The 20,004-nt window shown below is 38.6% G+C and overlaps 1 protein-coding gene across 1 annotated transcript; it reads left to right on the forward strand.

The window, feature by feature from the left end:
• The first annotated feature begins 988 nt into the window (after window positions 1–988).
• Window positions 989–13,101, forward strand: LOC131552970 (tripartite motif-containing protein 16-like). The gene is made up of 6 exons (XM_058797225.1): window positions 989–1,619; window positions 7,108–7,203; window positions 7,284–7,517; window positions 9,350–9,509; window positions 9,650–9,697; window positions 9,924–13,101. Exons 1-6 carry the CDS (start codon window positions 1,047–1,049, stop codon window positions 10,445–10,447), a joined length of 1,635 nt encoding a protein of 544 aa, XP_058653208.1. The 5' UTR covers window positions 989–1,046; the 3' UTR covers window positions 10,448–13,101.
• Window positions 13,102–20,004: the final 6,903 nt, after the last annotated feature.

Here is a 20,004-nt window from a genome sequence, read left to right on the forward strand (position 1 = left end):
GACATATGTGAACATAAAAAAAATATAAAAAAAGTTACGCAATAGTTACTTTACCTGGTAATTAGTTACTTTTATAATGATGTAACTCAGTTACTAATTCAGTTACTATTTGTGAGAAGTAACTAGTAACTATAACTAATTACTTTTTTAAAGTAACGTGCCCAACACTGATCAAAGGTCAGTAGTTTGTATTGTTAATCAGTCGTGAATGCAAATGAATGAGTGAACACATGTAGGCTGTTGTCAGGACAAATGTATAAAAACCCTAAAAATCCTGGAGCATGGATCTGTCAGCTTACCACAGACACAATAGACTACAATAAATCACATAATGTCATGTTTACATGTGCATCTTATTTATTTATTTATTTTCTTTTACAGGCTTTGATATGGGCTTTAGTAACCTAGTTTACACTGTGAGAGGTTCAAAGACGGTTGATGTCATGGTCTTGCGACCAAAGATAGCCAGTAAAAATGTTCTGCCAGTGTCAGAAATTTAGGATGACCATCTCACAGTGTGTTTGCTGCTAAAACCTACATCAACCTTGCTAAAATGGTGCTAAAACAGAAATGCAATGGAGGTGAAAACAGCTAAAAGGAATAGTGATGTGTAGAATTCCAATAAGTGATTTATTGTCCTGCTTTACAACCTCCACTTCTTTTTTCAGTTCACATTAAAACCACCACGCCAAAGCGTGATTCACCTTACTCTATTTGTTTACCACAAGTGCATGCTGACGAAGTTTTATTCTTCTATACAAACTTACATTGTAGCCTACGATTAAATAGGTGTCATCATTGTACAGTCTATATACACCGGTACATTTATTAGATCCATGTCGCACAGTGTGATTTGTAATGATCTTATAAGATTATCTGAAATTGTACAGTCTGTAGAAGGCAGTACAGACTTGCAGACACTCCTGTTTTGCTCACGTCACTCGAACACAGAACCAGGAAACAGGAAACACATGAGTTCAGGGAAAGAGAAAGTGAAAGTGTGGTTGAGCTGTTGTGTGTTTGTGTCTCTGTATTCATGCAGTAAAATGGCAGAAGCCAGAGTTTCTCAGGATGAGTTCTTGTGTGCAGTGTGTCTGGATCTCCTGAAGGATCCAGTGACGATCCACTGTGGACACAGTTACTGTAAGAGCTGTATTACAGACTGCTGGGATCAGGAGGATCAGATGAGAGTCTACAGTTGCCCTCAGTGCAGACAGACCTTCAGTCCAAGACCTGCTTTAGCTAGAAACACCATGCTGGCTGAAGTGGTGGAGAAACTGAAGAAGACCAAACTCTCTGCTGACTGTGACGCTGGAGCTGGAGATGTGCTGTGTGACGTCTGTACTGGAAGAAAATACAAAGCCGTCAAGTCATGTCTGGTGTGTCAGGAATCTTACTGTCAAACTCATTTTGAGCGTCATGAGGAGTTTCATTCACGTAAGCCACACAAAGTGACTGATGCCACTGGACGACTGCAGGAGATGATCTGCCAGAAACATGAGAAGCTCCTTGAGGTTTTCTGTTGCACTGATCAGAAATGTATATGTGTGCTGTGTTCGATTACTGAACATAAAAACCATGACATTGTATCAGCTGCAGCACAGAGGACAGAGAAACAGGTATTTAACACTAGACACTGATGAAATATTGCTGACACTGAAACATGTATCAACACAATCTTTTGTAAAATAGACCTTGATTAAAGGGGACCTATTATGTTATTAAGGGACCAAAAATCACTTTTATAAGGTGTTTGAACACAGTTGTGTTGCTGCAGTGTGTGAAAACAACCACCCGGTAATGGTAAAAAATCCACTCACTCATTTTTTTAACATCCCAATAAATCTGTAACAGTCTCTCAGAACAAGTGAATACCAGATTCTCCCTACATACATGTCATCTTCGGGAAAACGTTCCGCCCATTTGTGACGCTTTCTGCCCTATTTGTATAAACACAGACCTGAGTGAGAAGCAACAGTCCACCGTTACTGTTTTCTTGCTGTAACATTAGCTGCTGAAGATATACAATGTCAACTCCAAAAAGCCATTATTAGTGTTGTGGTTTGGGATGCACACATGAATATAGTTCAGTTCAGTTCAGTTCAGTTCTGTTATATTTATATATTCATTTAAAAACAACCATGGTTGACCAAAGTGCTTAACAATGTCCGGAAAAACTCACAAACAAACAAGACAAATACAATAAAAACGTGACAATGTTTCAGCTCAGCTCGAAATAAAAGCCAAGGAATACAGGTGTGTCTTAAGTAACGACTTTAAAAATTCCAACAGTCTGAGCAGTTCTTATGTGTACAGGTAAACTATTCCACAAAGTAGGTGCCACCACTGAAAAAGCTTGGTCACCTTTATTTTTTAACCTGGCTCTCGAAACATCGAGGAACACCTGATTTGACAACCTCAGTGCTTTAACAGGAGTGTGGACATGTAAAAGCTCTGATAAATAAGCAGGCGCCAACCCTTAAAAACAAACAATAATACATTGAAATCAATCCTGAAGCGTACAGGAAGCCAGTGTAGTGAAGCTAAGACTGGGGTAATGTGCTCATACTTTTTAGTCCCAGTTAGAAGCCGAGCTGCTGTATTTTGGACTAACTGTAAGCGTTGAAGAGATGACTGATCCAAACCAACATATAACGAGTTACAGTAGTCTAGTCTAGAAGTTATAAAAGCATGAATTACACTTTCAAACTCCTTATGCGACAGGTAGGGCTTGACTTTAGCCAGCAGTCTCAGTTGAAAGAAACTGGCTTTTACAACAGAACTAATCTGTTTTTCAAATTTAAAAGCACTTTCAAAAATCACACCGAGATTCTTGGTAAATGGACAAATATACAAACCTAAATTACCAAGTGCATCTACATAAGCACTTAAATCCCCAGGATGACCAAACACAACAATCTCAGTCTTATTTTCATTAAGACAAAGAAAGTTCTGATCCAGACATATTTTTAAATCTCTCAGGCAATTAAGTAATGACAGAAATGAAGCTTTGTCATTTGTTTTGACAGGCAACTTTAGGACGTTTTTTCCTCAACGGAGCAACAGAGTCCAAAATCTCAGTACAAATACTGTCAAATAAGACAGTGAATTATTCTACACTGAGATCACAGTCATCAAGATTGTACAACCCAAATTCCGGAAATGTTGGGACGTTTTTTAATTTGAATAAAATGAAAACTAAAAGACTTTCAAATCACATGAGCCAATATTTTATTCACAATATAACATAGATAACATAACAAATGTTTAAACTGAGAAATTTTACAATTTTATGCACAAAATGAGCTCATTTCAAATTTGATGCCTGCTGCAGGTCTCAAAATAGTTGGAACGGGGGCATGTTTACCATGGTGTAGCATCTCCTCTTCTTTTCAAAACAGTATGAAGATGTCTCGGCATCGAGGTTATGAGTTTCTGGAGTTTTGGTGTTGGAATTTGGTCCCATTCTTGATATAGGTTTCCAGCTGCTGAAGAGTTTGTGGTCGTCTTTGACGTATTTTTAATTTAATGATGTGCCAAATGTTCTCTATAGGTGAAACCTGGACTCTTCTACTATGAAGCCATGCTGTTGTAATAGCTGCAGTATGTGGTTTTGCATTGTCCTGCTGAAATACACGTCGTCTGGAGGGGAGCATATGTTGCTCTAAAACCTTTATATACCTTTCAGCATTAATAGTGCCTTCCAAAACATGCAAGCTGCCCATACTATGGGGATGCATAAGTGCATGGGGGTGCATACCATCAGAGATGCTGGCTTTTGAACTGAACGCTGATGACACACTGGAAGGTCTCCCTCCTCTTTAGCCCAGAGGACACAGCGTCTGTGATTTCCAACAAGAATGTCACATTTGGAGCCGTCTGACCATAGAACACTTTTCCACTTTGAAACAATCCATTTTAAATGAGCCTTGGCCAACAGGACACAACGGCGCTTCTGGACCATGTTCACATATGGCTTCCTTTTTGCATGATAGAGCTTTAGTTGGCATCTGCAGATGGCACAGTGGATTGTGTTTATGACAGTGGTTTCTGGAAGTATTCCTGGGCCCATTTAGTAATGTCAATGTCAGAATCACGCAATGAGTGATGGAGTGTCGTCTGAGGGCCCGAAGACCACGGGCATCCAACAGAGGTCTTCGGCCTTGTCCCTTAAGCGCAGAGATTTCTCCAGTTTCTCTGAAACTTTTGATGATGTTATGCACTCTAGATGATGAGATTTGCAAAGCCTTTGCAATTTGATGTTGAGGAATTTCTCAGTTCAAACATTTATGTTATCTGTGTTCTATTGTGAATAAAATATTGGCTCATGTGATTTGAAAGTCTTTTAGTTTTCATTTTATTCAAATTTAAAAAACGTCCCAACATTTCCGGAATTTGGGTTGTACAACGAGTCTTTAAAAGCACTGGAAAACTGTGAGGCAGTTAAAGGGTTAATTGCCCGCACACTGCATGCAGAAGCACAGGTAGAAATCTCCAAATTGGGAACAACCACAGTAAATAAAACAGGCAGGTGATCTGAAATACATGTGTCACATATTTCACTGACAGTAATACATAAACCATACGACAACACAAGGTCCAAAGTATGTCCTTCTTCATGGGTAGGACGGACTGACTGCATGAGATTAAATGCATTGGATTCACAGCACACATGTATGTTAAAGTCACCAATAATTAAAAAGCCATCATATTTCAATGCAATCCCCACCACAAAGTCTGCAAAGTCCTAAATAATATTCTTATTATACTTTGGAGGTCGATATACTACCACACATAATACAGTCGTGGGAAAATTCGTCTCAAAAAGCTGCAATTCAAAACTGTTGCAGGCATCCACAATAAGATGGCACCCTGTTCACTGTCCGCCATGGGGAGTGTTAACAAGGTAATGACCAGGGCTCTGAACGGAGTTGAGAGCACCTCAGGAATGTAACCGCATCTTGAAAATGACCTTGCAGCCATTAGGCCCAAACTCCACATAGGAAGCGCTAACCGAAAGTGTTTGCAAATTCCCGACCCATTTGACTGATGCTAAAGCCAACATGAGGGTGGTCTTGAGTGACATGGGCGTAGATCAGCCGTTTGAAGTGGCTCAAAAGGAGGGCCCTTAAGGGCCCTTAGGAATATAGACAAGTCCCATGTCAAAGCCAGATTGCCCTCGAACAGCATGCCCCAGCCCAAGCTGGACCTTCCTTCTGGAGGTCAGTCCCAGTTGGATGCCTGATAGAAACAGTCTTAGGACGAGATGGATTTAGTCTCTGAGCTCCACTTAAAAACTTAACAATCAAGTCGTTTCTGCCGATTGACTGGCTAGCTAAGAGGGAATGATTCGCTGTGATAGCCGACACATAAACTTTGAGTGTGGAAGGGGTGTGCCCCTTATACAACAGCTCTTGTAAAAATGTTAGGACGTGAGACACACGTCACAAGAACTCGGGTCCAGGCTTCGTGCTGAACACCAGTCACGGAAGACTGACTATTTAAGGATGTAAAGACGTCTTGTAGACGGAGCTCTAGCCTCTAAAATGGTATTGGGACTCTCTCGGGGAGCTGTGTAGGCTCCTGTCGAGGGGCCAGACATGAAGGTTCCACAGCTGTGGCTGGGGGTGCCAAATCATCCTACAGGGTCTTGAAGAGATGTGCTGCAGACTTGAAGCCGCAAGTCGATGGTGGGCAGAGATGAGCAGCCACTGCCTTTTTGAGAGGGGAAAGCTTGTTGTACCCTTTTTCTTCAGCGCCATCAACAGTGGTGAGAGCAGCAGAAGTGGAAGGGTTAACATGAACCGAATAGGGGGCTCGCCACATCTTGGTGAGCTCGTCGTGGACTGCAGGCATGAAAGAAGCTGGCCACTGACATTCAGGAACCATCTGTCGAGCAGGCCAGGGGCGGGCTCTTCCGGGGCCGCCCAATCAAGGCCGAGATCCTCCACAGCTCTGGGCTGCATTTCCTAAAAGCATCATAAGCCTAAGTTGATCATAGCTCCATTGGTTTCAATGGGTCTATGATGTACTTAAGCTTACAATGCTTTTAGGAAACGTAACCCTGCACAGCACATGGATGAGCTTGCTGTCTGAACTCAGCCGTGTAGACTGAGTCAGAGTGGGAGCTTTAGGCTCTTCACCGGAACACACCCACTTTTCAACATCAGATGCCGCCAAAGACATTGAGTCATTGACTGCTGTTTCCTCTTCGGAAGCGCTGAAGGAAACCAAGCTGCTCGCAGCAGATGAGGAGCGTTGTTCTTCCTGTGTGAAAAACACCGTCAAAACGAGGCAATGCGGGGAGAGTGAAACACGAGGGGGCTGAGCTGGCATGAAGTCACTCGAGCCCGAATGAATGAGCCCTGCTGCTCCACTGTTCCCTTCTCTTAGGCAAGAAAGGGAATGGGAGAGTGGGATGGGGAGTACCGACTTCGTGGAATTAGGCAATCCACGAGCGATGACAAGAGAGACTCATGTCCCCGCAGTGAGAATACGGGACTCACGATTTAAAACATACATCCCACGACATATAAAAATCTATACCTGAACCAATTCAGAGAGAATCACGTCGCAACAGCCGACTACCAGCCTTGCAGACTGGTCACATCGTACAACAGTTTTCGAGAAACAATTAGCTTCTTCCTTAAATGCGGAACATCTTCCAGAATATAACATTCAAAACTTACCATATTCTCATTCCCCCGCACTGCATTGAAACGCTATGTTAGCAGCCCTGCATTGAGATGTGGCGTCATTGCCAGCTGCAGTCATCTAAAACACATGTGATTCACAACTACTTGCTAAGGTGCTTGCATTCATGTAAAGTAGCCTCGTTGACAACTTTCAGTGCTCTGTAGTAGGCGATATCACATCCTTTGTAGCAGAAATAAACTGCTGCAGAAAAGCTAGGTGCCATGCAAAATGTATTGTGTAACTGCAACACTCATTACAAACTACAGTAAGTACAGTAATTAGTTACATTTACTCAAATACTTTACACCTCTGGACTCCGCTTGTGCCTCTAATTTACTATTATTCTATATAATTTTTCTATATAATACAGTAGTTTTCTGTGATATTTCTTATCATCCGTTTGTCCTGCAGCACCAGCTGATGGAGACGCAGAAGACGCTCCAGCAGAGAATCCAGCAGAGAGAGAAAGATCTTCAGCAGCTGAGAGAGGCTGTGGAGTCTCATAAGGTGAGTCTGGAGAAGAAGAGAAGTTTGTCTCAGTCTCAGTTCAGACTCACTGAAGCCTGAATCACTGTGTGTCCTAACAGCGCTCTGCACAGACAGCAGTGGAGGACAGTGAGAGGATCTTTACTGAGCTCATCCGCTCCATTGAGAGAAGCCGCTCTGAGCTGATACAGCTGATCAGAGATCAGGAAAAGCAAGCAGTGAGTCCAGCTGAAGGACGACTGGAGCGACTGGAGCAGGAGATCAATGATCTGAGGAGGAGAGACGCTGAGCTGGAGCAGCTTTCACACACACAGGATCACATCCAGTTCCTGCAGGTAACACAGATCTAGAATAATAGGATCATATGGCGCTTTTCCACAGTTCGGCTCGGCACAGTTCAGAATGGCACGGCACGGTTCAGTTCGGCTCGGTTTGCATTTCCACTGCAGTTTAGTACCGCTTTAGAGTGGGCGGGATTATTTACATGTCGTATAGTTGTGCCGCCTCTACTGCCGTGACTCTGAAAAACGTTTCAATTCCGCGTCGCTCCATCACGCTCTCGCTGGATCCGCTCCTCGGCTATCAACGAGAGACAGTCTGTACTTCCTCAACAGACAACGAAACAGCCATTTTTTAGTTGTTAAAAGAAAGGTGCGCTCATTCAAAACAGTTGCGTTCGATCCTTCGCTGGCTGTGCTGATTTAAATCTAGCGGGTCTGTTGTCTCGTGCCGCAAGTTCAATGACGCAGGCAGTGATGATTTTCTCCGGCCAATCAATGATCAGCAGAGTTTACATGTCACGTTTTGGTAACGGTACGGTTCACTTGGAACCTCGGCCGAGGTGGTATTAAAAAAAGTACCAGGTACCAGGTACTGTACCCAGTGGAAAACCCCCCAAAAGTAAGCTGTACTGAACCGTACCGTGCCGTACCATGCACTGGAAAAGCTCCAATAGTGGACTTGAGCAGATCCTACTGTGACAGGAGACTCAGAGAAACATTTCATGAGTGTCTTATTATATAATCATCAGTCAGACTCTCATCTGATCGTCTTCTTCTGAAAGAGAAGCCGCTTACAAATGGCTTTCAGCTCTGGAAATTATTCTCTGAGCTCTTTCTTCTGGAAAATACAGTATATTTAGCTGTCAAACACCACTAGCCCCACCAACAGTTCAAAACTTCACTAACATTTCAGCTTTTACCTCATTTTTCCTTCTGATTTATTACACCATGGTGAAATCAGTGAACTCAGTAATTCTGAGTAACGTTCATCAAAATTGCATCAGATCCTCAAAACCTGATTACAATGTAATTTTATTTGCCTGCTACATATTGATGAATTTGACCATGAAGTGAGGCTGTTTATTACCAATCAGTCTCATCAGAATTTTGGGGGGCTTTTTTTCTGATTTTGTGGCCAAAAATGACTGAATTTGTGGTGGCTTTTCTCAAATATTGGGGCGATATTTTCAGCATATGTTTGTTGTTGTTGTTTTACATTAAAACACACTAATTATCATGGTGGATTCATGTAAATAGTGCACCCAGTAAAATAATGTACTTATTCAAATCTACTGAATATACAAAGCTACTGGTGAAATTAGCTATTATGGTGACTAGTAAATATGCACACCAATATGCAGTATATTCACTATTCTGTATAGTAGTTTAATAATAGCCTTCATTAAAGCTGTAGTCTATAAACAATAATTTTGGTCCTGCATGCTGAAAACGGAAATATAGGCTAAACAAGACATTTGATTTCTTTCCTATGGAATGTCAAAAACATTTTAACCTGTCTTAAGGGTCCTTGGGAGGTGTCTCTCTTCAGTGTCTCTAACTACTCTAAAGTTATAAATAATAGTCAATCCAATCATAGCCTTTGAGCTGCTTTTTCTGAGCAGATCTACTAATCCCTACAATGAGACTCTATTGATGTGCTGATTTCCTAGAAAGTTCACATATAGTGTAAGTGGCAAATACTAGAATCTGTAGCTCTAATGTGATATAATGAAAATGAGAAGAATGAAGCTGATGCTGTGAAAGTGCTGGATTGAGGTGAGTTACTAAAGATCAGTCAAGTCAACAAGAGCCGCACAAATCTGAAGTTGGTGCAGGTTATTGGGTGAAGTGTGGAGCTGATGAGTTTTGATTTCTGTTTTCTGTAGAGTTTCCAGTCTCTCTCAGCACCTCCTAAATCTATAGATGTAAATGACGATCCCTTCAGTTCTCTCTTCTCTTTTGACGGCCTCAGAGAATCTGTTCATCAGCTTAAAGAAAAACTGGAGGATTTCTGCAAAGAGAAGCTCAAGAAGATCTCAGACAGAGGTAAAGTCCTGGAGATTAATCTGCTCTCAGAAACCAGTCCATCATCATCTCATATCATGGAGAACATCATATTAGAAATGTCTTAGGAATGGATGCAGGATCATGAGAATCACACTGTTCATGTCTGTTGATTTCCACAGTCACGTTTATCTACATTGTTCTCTGGACCAGGAACGACTTCCTACAATGTAAGTCAGTAAGAAATCAAGCAGAAAAACTCAATGAGTGTGTTCATGTTCTTCTGTAGAAGGTGAAAGAAGAGTTTTATAACGGATTATGTAAATGATGATTTGCACAGATATCTGGTCATCTGTACTGAGACACTGATGATACACTGAACATGAAGAGTTCAGATACATGAAAAGATCAAACAGGTTCATAATTCCTGATTCTGATGTGTTTTATCTCCATCAGATTCCCAATGGCTGACTCTGGATCTGAACACAGTGAATAAATTCCTCCTTCTGTCTGAGAACAACGGAGTGATTACTGACACTCACATAGATCAGTCGTATCCTGATCATCCAGACAGATTTGATTATTGGCCTCAGGTGTTGTGTAGAGAGAGTGTGTGTGGACGCTGTTACTGGGAGCTGGAGTGGAGTGGAGATGATGGTGTGGAGATATCAGTGTCATATAAGAGCATCAGCAGGAAGGGACAGGTTTATGAGTGTAGGTTTGGATATAATGATCAGTCCTGGAGTTTGTTCTGCTCTCGCTCCAGATACTCATTCAGACACAATAACATAGTGACTCGTCTCCCTGTAAAGTCCATCATCAGGAGAATAGGAGTGTTTGTGGATCACGGTGCAGGAACTCTGTCCTTCTACAGCGTCTCTGACACAATGAGCCTCATCCACACAGTCCAGACCACATTCACTCAGCCGCTCTATCCTGGGTTTAGGGTTTATTATAAATCATCATTGAAACTGTGTTGATGAATCAGAATAGATTGATGAGAGATTCTACCCATAATGGTTTGAGCTGCATGATAAATCAGTAATAGTCAGTTCCCGTGTTCCTAGTTTTCTAGTTTTTGTCCCTGGACTGTTTCCTTGTTTTTTGATTGTTTGCTACCTGCTCTGACCCTTGCCTGTGTTTTGGATTACTCTTTTGCCTGTGCCTTGGATATTACTGTTTTGCTGGTTCAGCCTGCCTGTCTGAATACGTTCTATAATAAAGCTTTGCATTTGGATCTCCAACTCCGTTGTCACTCCTCCCACACATTACAGAACAGTCCAAGATCATGAAGGCAAGGAAACTAGGAAACTCTGAGAACTATGAAACTCGGAAAACAAGACACACATGGCAAGAGTCCTGAGTGGAGTGCCCTCTAATGGAGTTCATGGGCACTCCAGCTGGCGATCGTAACCCCCACTTAGTAAAACCCTTCACTCATATACCTAATCTTTAGATCAAATCTGCAAAACTACATGCACATTACATGCTTTAAATTCAGTTTGATACTGTACAACAAACGTTTTGCAAAAGTCTAAACACAGTTCTCTACTTTACACACATCACTTAAAACTAACAGCAATTTTTGTTTCATTTGGGAAACACTGACATTTACCTTTTTTTCAGCTGCTTACACACGTTTTCAAAACTTTGCCTCTTTTTTTTCAAAACTTTACACACAAATCCAAGAATTGCACACACAAAATGTAAAATGCCTCACATCTCTTGCAAAATGAAGTAATGCATTCAAAATATCACAAACAGATCTCAAAAGTAAAAAGTGTTCTTATGTTGCAAACACCTTTACCATAATATTATATTTTTGGATATATCATATACACAGTTATTCAAAACCTAAAGCTCTTCTTTCATGAGCTCCTATGGACATTTCTGTACAAGATTGAAAGTAATTGGCAGAGATATATTGAAAAATTCACAGTAAACACGATAGCAAGATTGAAACCAAACATTTTAACTGTAAGCATTTGTGGTTGTGAATACAGCAAAGAAATACATCAAGCATGTGTAGTTGTGTAGATGTGTGTTTATAGGCCATGTTCTAAACCCATGATTTGTTGGTGTTCAGTGAAGCACATGTTTAGTGTGAGGCGCTGATGAATTAGTGTGACATTCTGATTGGTTGTGTTTGAAAAAAGAAATCAAGTTACTTCCTGCTAGATTTTTGTGTGTTACATAGAGAATTGTGTGTTGTGTTTTGCAAAAAGCGTTTAATGAAATTGAAAAAAAGTCAAAGGCTGAGAATTAAGCCCAATTTATACTTCTGCGTCGAACCTACGCTGTAGGTTACGCCGCAGCTCTGTGTAGTACTGCGTATCCTACGCCATAGCCTGATGTGCACCTCTCCAAAATTCTAACAGCGTGTCAATTCTACGCGGAACGCAAGCGCTGTGATTGGTCTGCTAGAACATCTCCCTCCGTATGTACATGATTTGTGTGTGTATTTATGTGCACGTTAATAGATTTTAATGTGTTACACAAGCAACTTGCCCGTTGACACTGCAGACTAGCGGTCTGCATGTGTACTGCACGTCGATGCGGACAACGACGCAGAAGTATAAATGAAAACCGACATATAGCCTACGGCGTAAAGGCTACGGCGTAGGCCCGATGTAGAAGTATAAATCAGCCTTTAGTGTATAGTTTTGCAGATTTGGTGTGTGTTTCTGCTGTTTGAGTGTCAGCTTTCAGAAATTGTGTGACAAGTAAAGATTTTGTGTGTAAGCAGTTGAAAAACAAAAAATCTGTAAATGCCGTAACACTTTATTTTGATGGTCCCTTTTGAACATTCTGTTAATAACGCTGCACCTACATGTCAACAAACTCTCATAAGAGTATTAGTAGACTGTCTGCTTCACATCTACTAACTCTTTATTGTGATGGTCTCCCAACAGATATTCTACTGACTATAAGTAACTTTGCAAGTAAATGTCAACTTATTCTAACCCTAACCCTACCAGTATTCTACTAACACTATATGAGAGTTAGAAGATATGTAGGTGCAACATTACTTATAGTTAAGACAATGTGTTAAAGCGGCCATCCATCTATCTATCTATCTATCTATCTATCTATCTATCTACCCTAAATATGCATAGAAGCCAAGTCAGAAAGTCAACTTTATTTCTAAAGTGCTTTTATTCAATCTACAGTGGGGGAAAACAATTGTTTGATCCCCTGCTGATTTTGTATACGTTTGCCCACTGACAAAGAAATGATCAGTCTATAATATTAATGGTAGGTTTATTTGAACAGTGAGAGACAGAATAACAACAACAACAACAACAACAACAAAAAAACACATTTTAAAAAAAGTAATAAATTGATTTGCAATTCAATGAGTCAAATAAATATTTGACCCCTTCGCAAAACATGACTTAGTACTTGGTGGCAAAACCCTTGTTGGCAATCACAGAGGTCAGACGGTTCTTGTAGTTGGTCACCAGGTTTGCACACATCTCAGGAGGGATTTTGTCCCACTCCTCTTTGCAGATCCTCTCCAAGTCATTGAGGTTTCGAGGATGACATTTGGCAACTCGAACCTTCAGCTCCCTCCACAGATTTTCTATGGGATTAAGGTCTGGTGACTGGCTCTGCCACTTTAAATAGTTTATTAATCATTTACTTACACTTTCTAAATGATCTTATGAACCACTGACAACTCCTAAATAACTGGTTTGTAAATAATGTAATCATTTAGAAATGATAAATTGATCATTAATAAAGTATGAAAATACAATTATAAATATGCTCAAAAACAAAACATTTATAGCAGTATTTATAAACTGCTTACTAATGCCTATTACTGTTGGAACAATGCTTTATAAATGATGAATTGACTATTTACTAATGCTTACCTAATGATTCATAGTGTGCAGCTATTATAAAGTGTTACCACATAATCTAGGTTACTCATTTTCGGTGATGTATTCTGATTACCTTTTTAGATTACTTTTATTTTATTTTATTTAACTGACTTGTTTTAACTTACTATTAAATGTACCATATTTATATTTTTTTTTAAAAAGCAAAGAGGAAGAAAATGCAATTAGATATATTGAATTTATTTTTTATATTAGCATCATAATTTGTTTAAACATTACATTATACCAGGGTTTCCCAAACTGATCTTAATATAAGAACTTAAGTGGGTTTGTGAGTTGATAAAAAGCTAATAATTAACATTATACAATTTAAAATAAATTAAATAATTTAAATACTTGAGCACTAAAAACAGAATTATTTTATTTGTATACCTGCCTGTCAATGTGACTATTAACCAATACCAAACTGTAAACATGCAAATGTGTTGATAAATTATTGAAATATTAACTTTCTCAGAGGCATTTCAAGTAAACATTTTATGACAACGTGGTTTAGCTGACAAATTCGTTTGGGAATCCCTGCATTACATGAACAGACGTTAGTAAACATGAAAACAGCAATGACATGCAGGCTTGAAATATATTTGTCCAGACTTCAGAATCAACAGTTACTGAAGATTTCTCTGGATATGATGAAGACACAAGCTATAAGTTCCACAGCTATACATCACCAGTGTTTAGTGATTTGCATAATTATTTACTTCATGCATGGTCTAATAGCTTGAGAGGTGCTCTTTTTACCCAAATTCAGAATGTTTTGCAAATTTATTTACACTACATTTACACAGTCATTCTATATTAGGAATATATTCAAAACTAAATGACACACAGTAGGAATTTTAGAAAGGAACATTAATAAGAGAGAATAAAAATAATCAATGAATTATGAATAATTTACTGCCATTGTGTGAATTATATGCAATCATGTAATCTAAAAAAAGTAATTGTAATCTAAAGTATTTTAAAATGTACTACATACTAAATGTAATATAATATATATTAGAAGTATTTCATTTTTGGAACCTAATTACATAATCCAGATTACATGTAATCAGCTACTAACCAGCACTGTCAGACAGACATAGATTATACAGTCTGGTCTCACTGTTTATCTGTAGGTATTCATAATGATTCATAAATCTTTTTATTTTTTTTTATTTTTTTTTAGTTAATTTAAGTTTTAATATAGAATTTGATCTGTTTCAGTTATAAATACCGGTTGTTATTGACCCACCACTGACAACCTTTCCACGGATATGTTATCGAGTCTTCACCAAATTCATATTTTGCCCTAAACATGCTGTTTTATAGGCAAAGAATCACCAACACGGACGTCATGTTCTATCAGTGAAGTACAAGAAGGAACATCAGAAAACAGGTTAGTCCGCGTAACATGAATAAACACGTTCAGCAACGGTAAAATATAAAAAGGTAAGAGTCAAGATTTTGACAAATTTCCTGATTTTTCAACTTTCCCACCACCAGTACCGTAACTGGAAAATCAACAGCCTCAACCTCCCCCTCAAGAGTGAATAACAGCTCTATCAGTAACTATGGAACACTCAACAGTCAAAAGTCAAAGCACTGGACAGCGTCTCATAATCAGGCCTTCTCCTAAACCTTCTCCTTCGTCAACACAGCCGACTTTGTCCAGACATTCCTGGTGGTTTCTCAAAGTATGGCTTAAGTATGTTAATATAGCATAGAGCAGGGGTTCTCAAACCTGTCCTGGAGTACCCCCTGCCCTGCACATTTTATATGTCTCCTTCATCTTCTAACACACCTGATTCAACTCATCAGCTCGTTAGTAGAAGCTGCAAGAACTGAATTGGGTGTGTCTGATTAGAGAGACATACAAAATGTGCAGGGCAGGGGGGCCTCCAGGACAGGTTTGAGAACCCCTGGCATAGACTTTTTATTCGTGTCAGATATACTGTACGTAGCTATCACATACTCAAGCTCATTTACCTTTTCTTTATACGGTAAGGGTCAAAGAAACAAGCAAAAGAAGATATTATGATGAATGTTGGTAACCAAACAGTTGACGGTAGCCCTTGACTTCGATAGTACAGAAAAAAAATGAAGTACCTCAGTTTTTGAGTGAAAAAGCATTATTTGCGTACAATTTTGGCAATATTCACTCAAAAGCTGAGGTGCATAAACTCAGATTAATGAGACCAACTATCAATCAGTTCCAAAATAAAATACAGAACCTGTGTTACATATAAAATAAATAAATAAACAGCTATGAAATGCACAGCTTACATTGCAGAAAGCTGAGGAATATGGGAGACACATGAAGAACCAATGAAGAATAATGGTTACAAGAGAAAACTTTTAGTACTATGTAGGACATCTAGTGGTGAACATATGGAGCTGCAAGTGAAAAAAGTCATTCACTGAACCACATTTGACTTTTGACAGACAGATGTCCTTCTCCCTGGAGCATTGCCTTTCTTCATATTTATATTCATTCAAATAATAAAAAGTAACTAAAACAGGTAATTGTTACAGCTACAAGTATGGATTTCTAATTAACAAAGTTTAAATGCCATAAACTATTTTAAGACGCAAACATTTATCACCATTTATAGTTTTATATTTATGTTTATGTTATGTTAGGGCTGTTAATATGTTAGATGTGATTTTGGGGAGAAAAAAAATAATGCATCAAAATAACGTCGGCGCTGATAGCCTTGTGATTAGTGCACTGACATGTCTGCTGACCTCGTGTTCATGTTCGATTCCTGACTCGAGGTCTTTTGCTGATCCCGCCCGATCCCTGCTATATCTTCCCTATGCTTTCCTGTCGTATCTTCACTGTTCTATCAACAATAAAGGCATCAAAGCCCCCAAAATATAACTTTTAAAAAATGTGATAACAATGATGATAACACATTTAAGACAAACCTGCCCCCATCATCTCACACTGCATGCAGTAGCTGAGTAAAGAGCATGATGCAAAGCTTGGCTCTCTGAAGTGGAACTAGGGGTGTGCAATATGTATTGTCTACCATAGTATCATAGTATTCAAGATATGGGGGCGAAATGAACCAATTTTTCTCTTATATTTATATTATAGTATATTCAGGACCTCAGTGGAAGAGAGCAGGAACAAGACATCCACAGAGTAAACCTGCGCTGACATAACTTCTACTTATAAATATATTTATAATATTTTTATCATGTAATATAAAACAAATACAATTAATGGTTCTGTAAACCCTAAAAAGAGTTACAAATGTTATATATATGTGTTAGTGGATATATGTGCACATTATTGACTTCCATGACCCTAGACACAGTCTCATACAGCTACAAAACAGATGAAAACAGATCCCAGAATCAAACTGAAAAGTCTCTTTCTAGAAAATGTAAATCTTAATTTATTTGATTGTACTATGATTGGATGAGTTCATTGCAAATCAAATGCATATTATTCTCCCTCACTCTCCTCTCAAACACCAAATACCTGTAACATGAAACCAGAACCAAGAATTCAAGAAAAAATAAGTAAATTTACCCCTTCAGAATATTTGGTGAATTAACTTTTAATTAAATTACAAGCATGTCATTCCTCAACTGATTTTTCTGTTGATTCTGGATTCAAAATAGCAGTGTTTATCCGTATACAGGTGCTATAGTGAATGTCATGAGAGAAAATAGAAAACAGGTATGATTGGCAGTGCCGAAATTAAAGCAAATATGCTAAAAATGCATTTGTTGTGACATGATATCACAAAACACAAAATATCAATATGGTTCATATGATTCATTGTTTTGCACACAAAAAATGCAATTCAGTATGTGTTTTTTGTGTCATTTTGTTAAGTCAGATGAATGAGTGAACACATGTAGGGTGTTGTCAGCACAAATGTATGAAAATCCTTAAAATCCTAAAACTGGAGCATGGATCTGGCAGCAGCTTGGCACAGACACAATAACTGTTCATAACACTTGGCTTAGCAAAGTCCAAAAAGAGAATCAAATGTGGACCAATGCACATTGCCAAGTGGAGCTGGTATCAACATCAAAATTTGTAGCTCAATCAAATAATTTAATGTTGGAGACTGGGTTCCTTGCTCATTTTCTGAAATCATTGAATCATTTGGTACATCTATAGAGTACAATAAATCACATAATGTCTTGTTTACATGTGCATCTAATCTTATTTATTTATTTTCTTTTACAGGCTTTGATATGGGCTTTATCATATTAGTAACCCAGCTTACACTGTGAGAGAGATTCAAAGACGGTTGTTGTCATGGTCTTGTGACCAAAGATAGTCTATAAAATTTCTCTGCCAGTGTCAGAAATTTAGGATGACCATCTCACAGTGTATTTGCTGCTAAAACCTACATCTACCATGCTAAAATGGTGCTAAAACAGAAATGCAATGAATGTGAAAAGAACCAAAAGGAATACTATGGAAGCAGAATAATGACAATAGTTTTTGAAACATAAAGCATGCTGAATTCCACAAATTGAAAAAAAGATGCATTGCAATTAACAGTGCTTGCATTTTAATGCCTTGTATTTCCAGGGCTTGCATTTTTAGGTCCTGAAATTTAACATAGTTGTTTATTTAATCTGTGAATATTTCAATTCAAAATATTTCACATACATTTTCATAATTAAAAATTCAATAATTCATATTCACCTTCCAGAATTCACTTCCAAAATATTCAATCTGTTTAAAAATACAATGTATAATATTCGACAGGCAAATTTCAGTCATTTTATTTCACTTTCCAAATTTGCTGCCACAAATTTAGTGGTTAAAATTCGGCAGAAAATTCAGCGTTGCACATCCGGGAACTGCAGGAATAGCAGTAGAGCACCGATGCATGATCTCCAGCTGCTGTCAGCCGCTCACCAGCAGGTGGCACAAGCGGCTGTTGATGAAGGCCATATGTGGATCAAGTCATTCATTTAAAAAAACTGATTTGCAGAAATGGAGCAAGCACTAAGTAGAAGTTTTGATTATCGGGGCCAGTATAAACATGTGGAAACGCTGATTGTGTGTATGTTTAATTCAATATTTTCGCTGTTTCCCGTAGCCTACATATAAGCAGCTTTCTCTACCACAAAGGAGATTATAATGCTCTTTTACCCAACGCTGAAGTACAGAACTAACATTACATCTGGGGAAGACATATATTGCTTTCGGTTGCTTATTTCTGTAACTTTAGGCTTGTTTGAGATGCGCCTCGCCTGAAATGTAGGGAGAGCAGGCGGCTGCAGTGAGGGGAGGAGTGAAATAAACACAGTCAAGACGGACAGTTCTGAGCTCTCGAAGAAGAACAGATACCTACGAGATCAAAGACAGATATCGCCTTATTCTCACTCATATGCTGTGCTGCTGATAAACATGATATAATTTCAGTTCTGTTGCCTTTATATAAAAATAAATATGATGAACAAGACACTCAAAGTGCTTCTTATTTAATCCCATACGAAAGGCATATTTATCATCCATTCTACTTTAATACAAACATGTATTTTAGATTTTTATAGAAATATGACAACAATCACATATCTCACACAAAGATCGCACTGTCATAGTGTTTGGGAATATTCAAGCAAAATTTAAATACACAATCACATGAAATCAGATTAAAAAAAAAAAAAACATTTTAGCAGAGAACGCAGCATCACAGTTGTCTGAACCAATGAGCATTAAGCTGTGTCGTCAGTCAGTCGTTTCTAGGGTTGCAAAATTCCGGGAATTTTCAAGACTGGAAACTTTCCATGGGAATTGATGGGAATATATGGGAATTAACGGGAATTAATGGGAATAAACTGGAATAAACTGGAAATTTGCTAAATTGCAGGAACTGGGAACTTAAATGTAGTTGAGAACAAAAACTTGCAGCATAATCTTGGTTAAAACAACCAGATTTAATGTAATTTCAGTTTAATTTCTACTCTACACATAGCTCAATCGCACACAGCACACTGCTTACTGCGGGGCTATCGAGGCCACACCCCCTACATGCACTGTGCTTATCTACCATTACATGCACAGATCATTTCTTAAATCCTGGACACAAAATATCAAAATGTCCATCTTGGTAAGTATTCATATAAATTACATGAATATTACAAAAAATGTTTAAAACTTCCTTGTGCTGTGTGTAATATACTGTGCAACTACATTAGGCTATACTATAGTAAAAACAAATACACTGACTGAACAAATATTTAGGTGAGATAATAACAAAACAACAGTCTAAAAATGACCCTCCCCTACACACAATCCCCTCTAGTCACCTAAGAGGGGGATTCCCCTCCATTTTCTCTGAAGCCGCACTTTCTGCATTTGAGCCCAAAGACTCCATCTAAGTTTTGATATTCTAAATATATTTGATCTATGGGATTCACATTTAACTAGTAAATACCAAAAAGTGTTTATACAGTAGCTAGACAGTTTATGAGGTAGGCTATGTGCTATATAGCTCAAGCTGTGATGCTCCTTCTGCTAGCAAGTTTTCTGTTATCATACAAAAGTGCAGTACTGGTCAAAAGTTTGGACACATTACTATTTTTAATGTTTTTAAACATTGCATATCTTTTGCTCATCAAGCCTTCATTTATTTGATCAAAAGTACAGAAAAAAACAGTGATATTGTGCA

This window comes from Onychostoma macrolepis, chromosome 14 (assembly GCF_012432095.1).
Source record: "Onychostoma macrolepis isolate SWU-2019 chromosome 14, ASM1243209v1, whole genome shotgun sequence".
Lineage (NCBI taxonomy): Eukaryota > Metazoa > Chordata > Actinopteri > Cypriniformes > Cyprinidae > Onychostoma > Onychostoma macrolepis.

Coding starts and splice junctions, on each gene's coding strand:
- LOC131552970 (XM_058797225.1), top strand. CDS start 1,047: ATGGCAGAAGCCAGAGTTTCTCAGGATGAGTTCTTGTGTGCAGTGTGT. Junction 1,620..7,107: donor CACAGAGGACAGAGAAACAG/GTATTTAACACT, acceptor TTTGTCCTGCAG/CACCAGCTGATGGAGACGCA. Junction 9,510..9,649: donor CAAGAAGATCTCAGACAGAG/GTAAAGTCCTGG, acceptor TGATTTCCACAG/TCACGTTTATCTACATTGTT.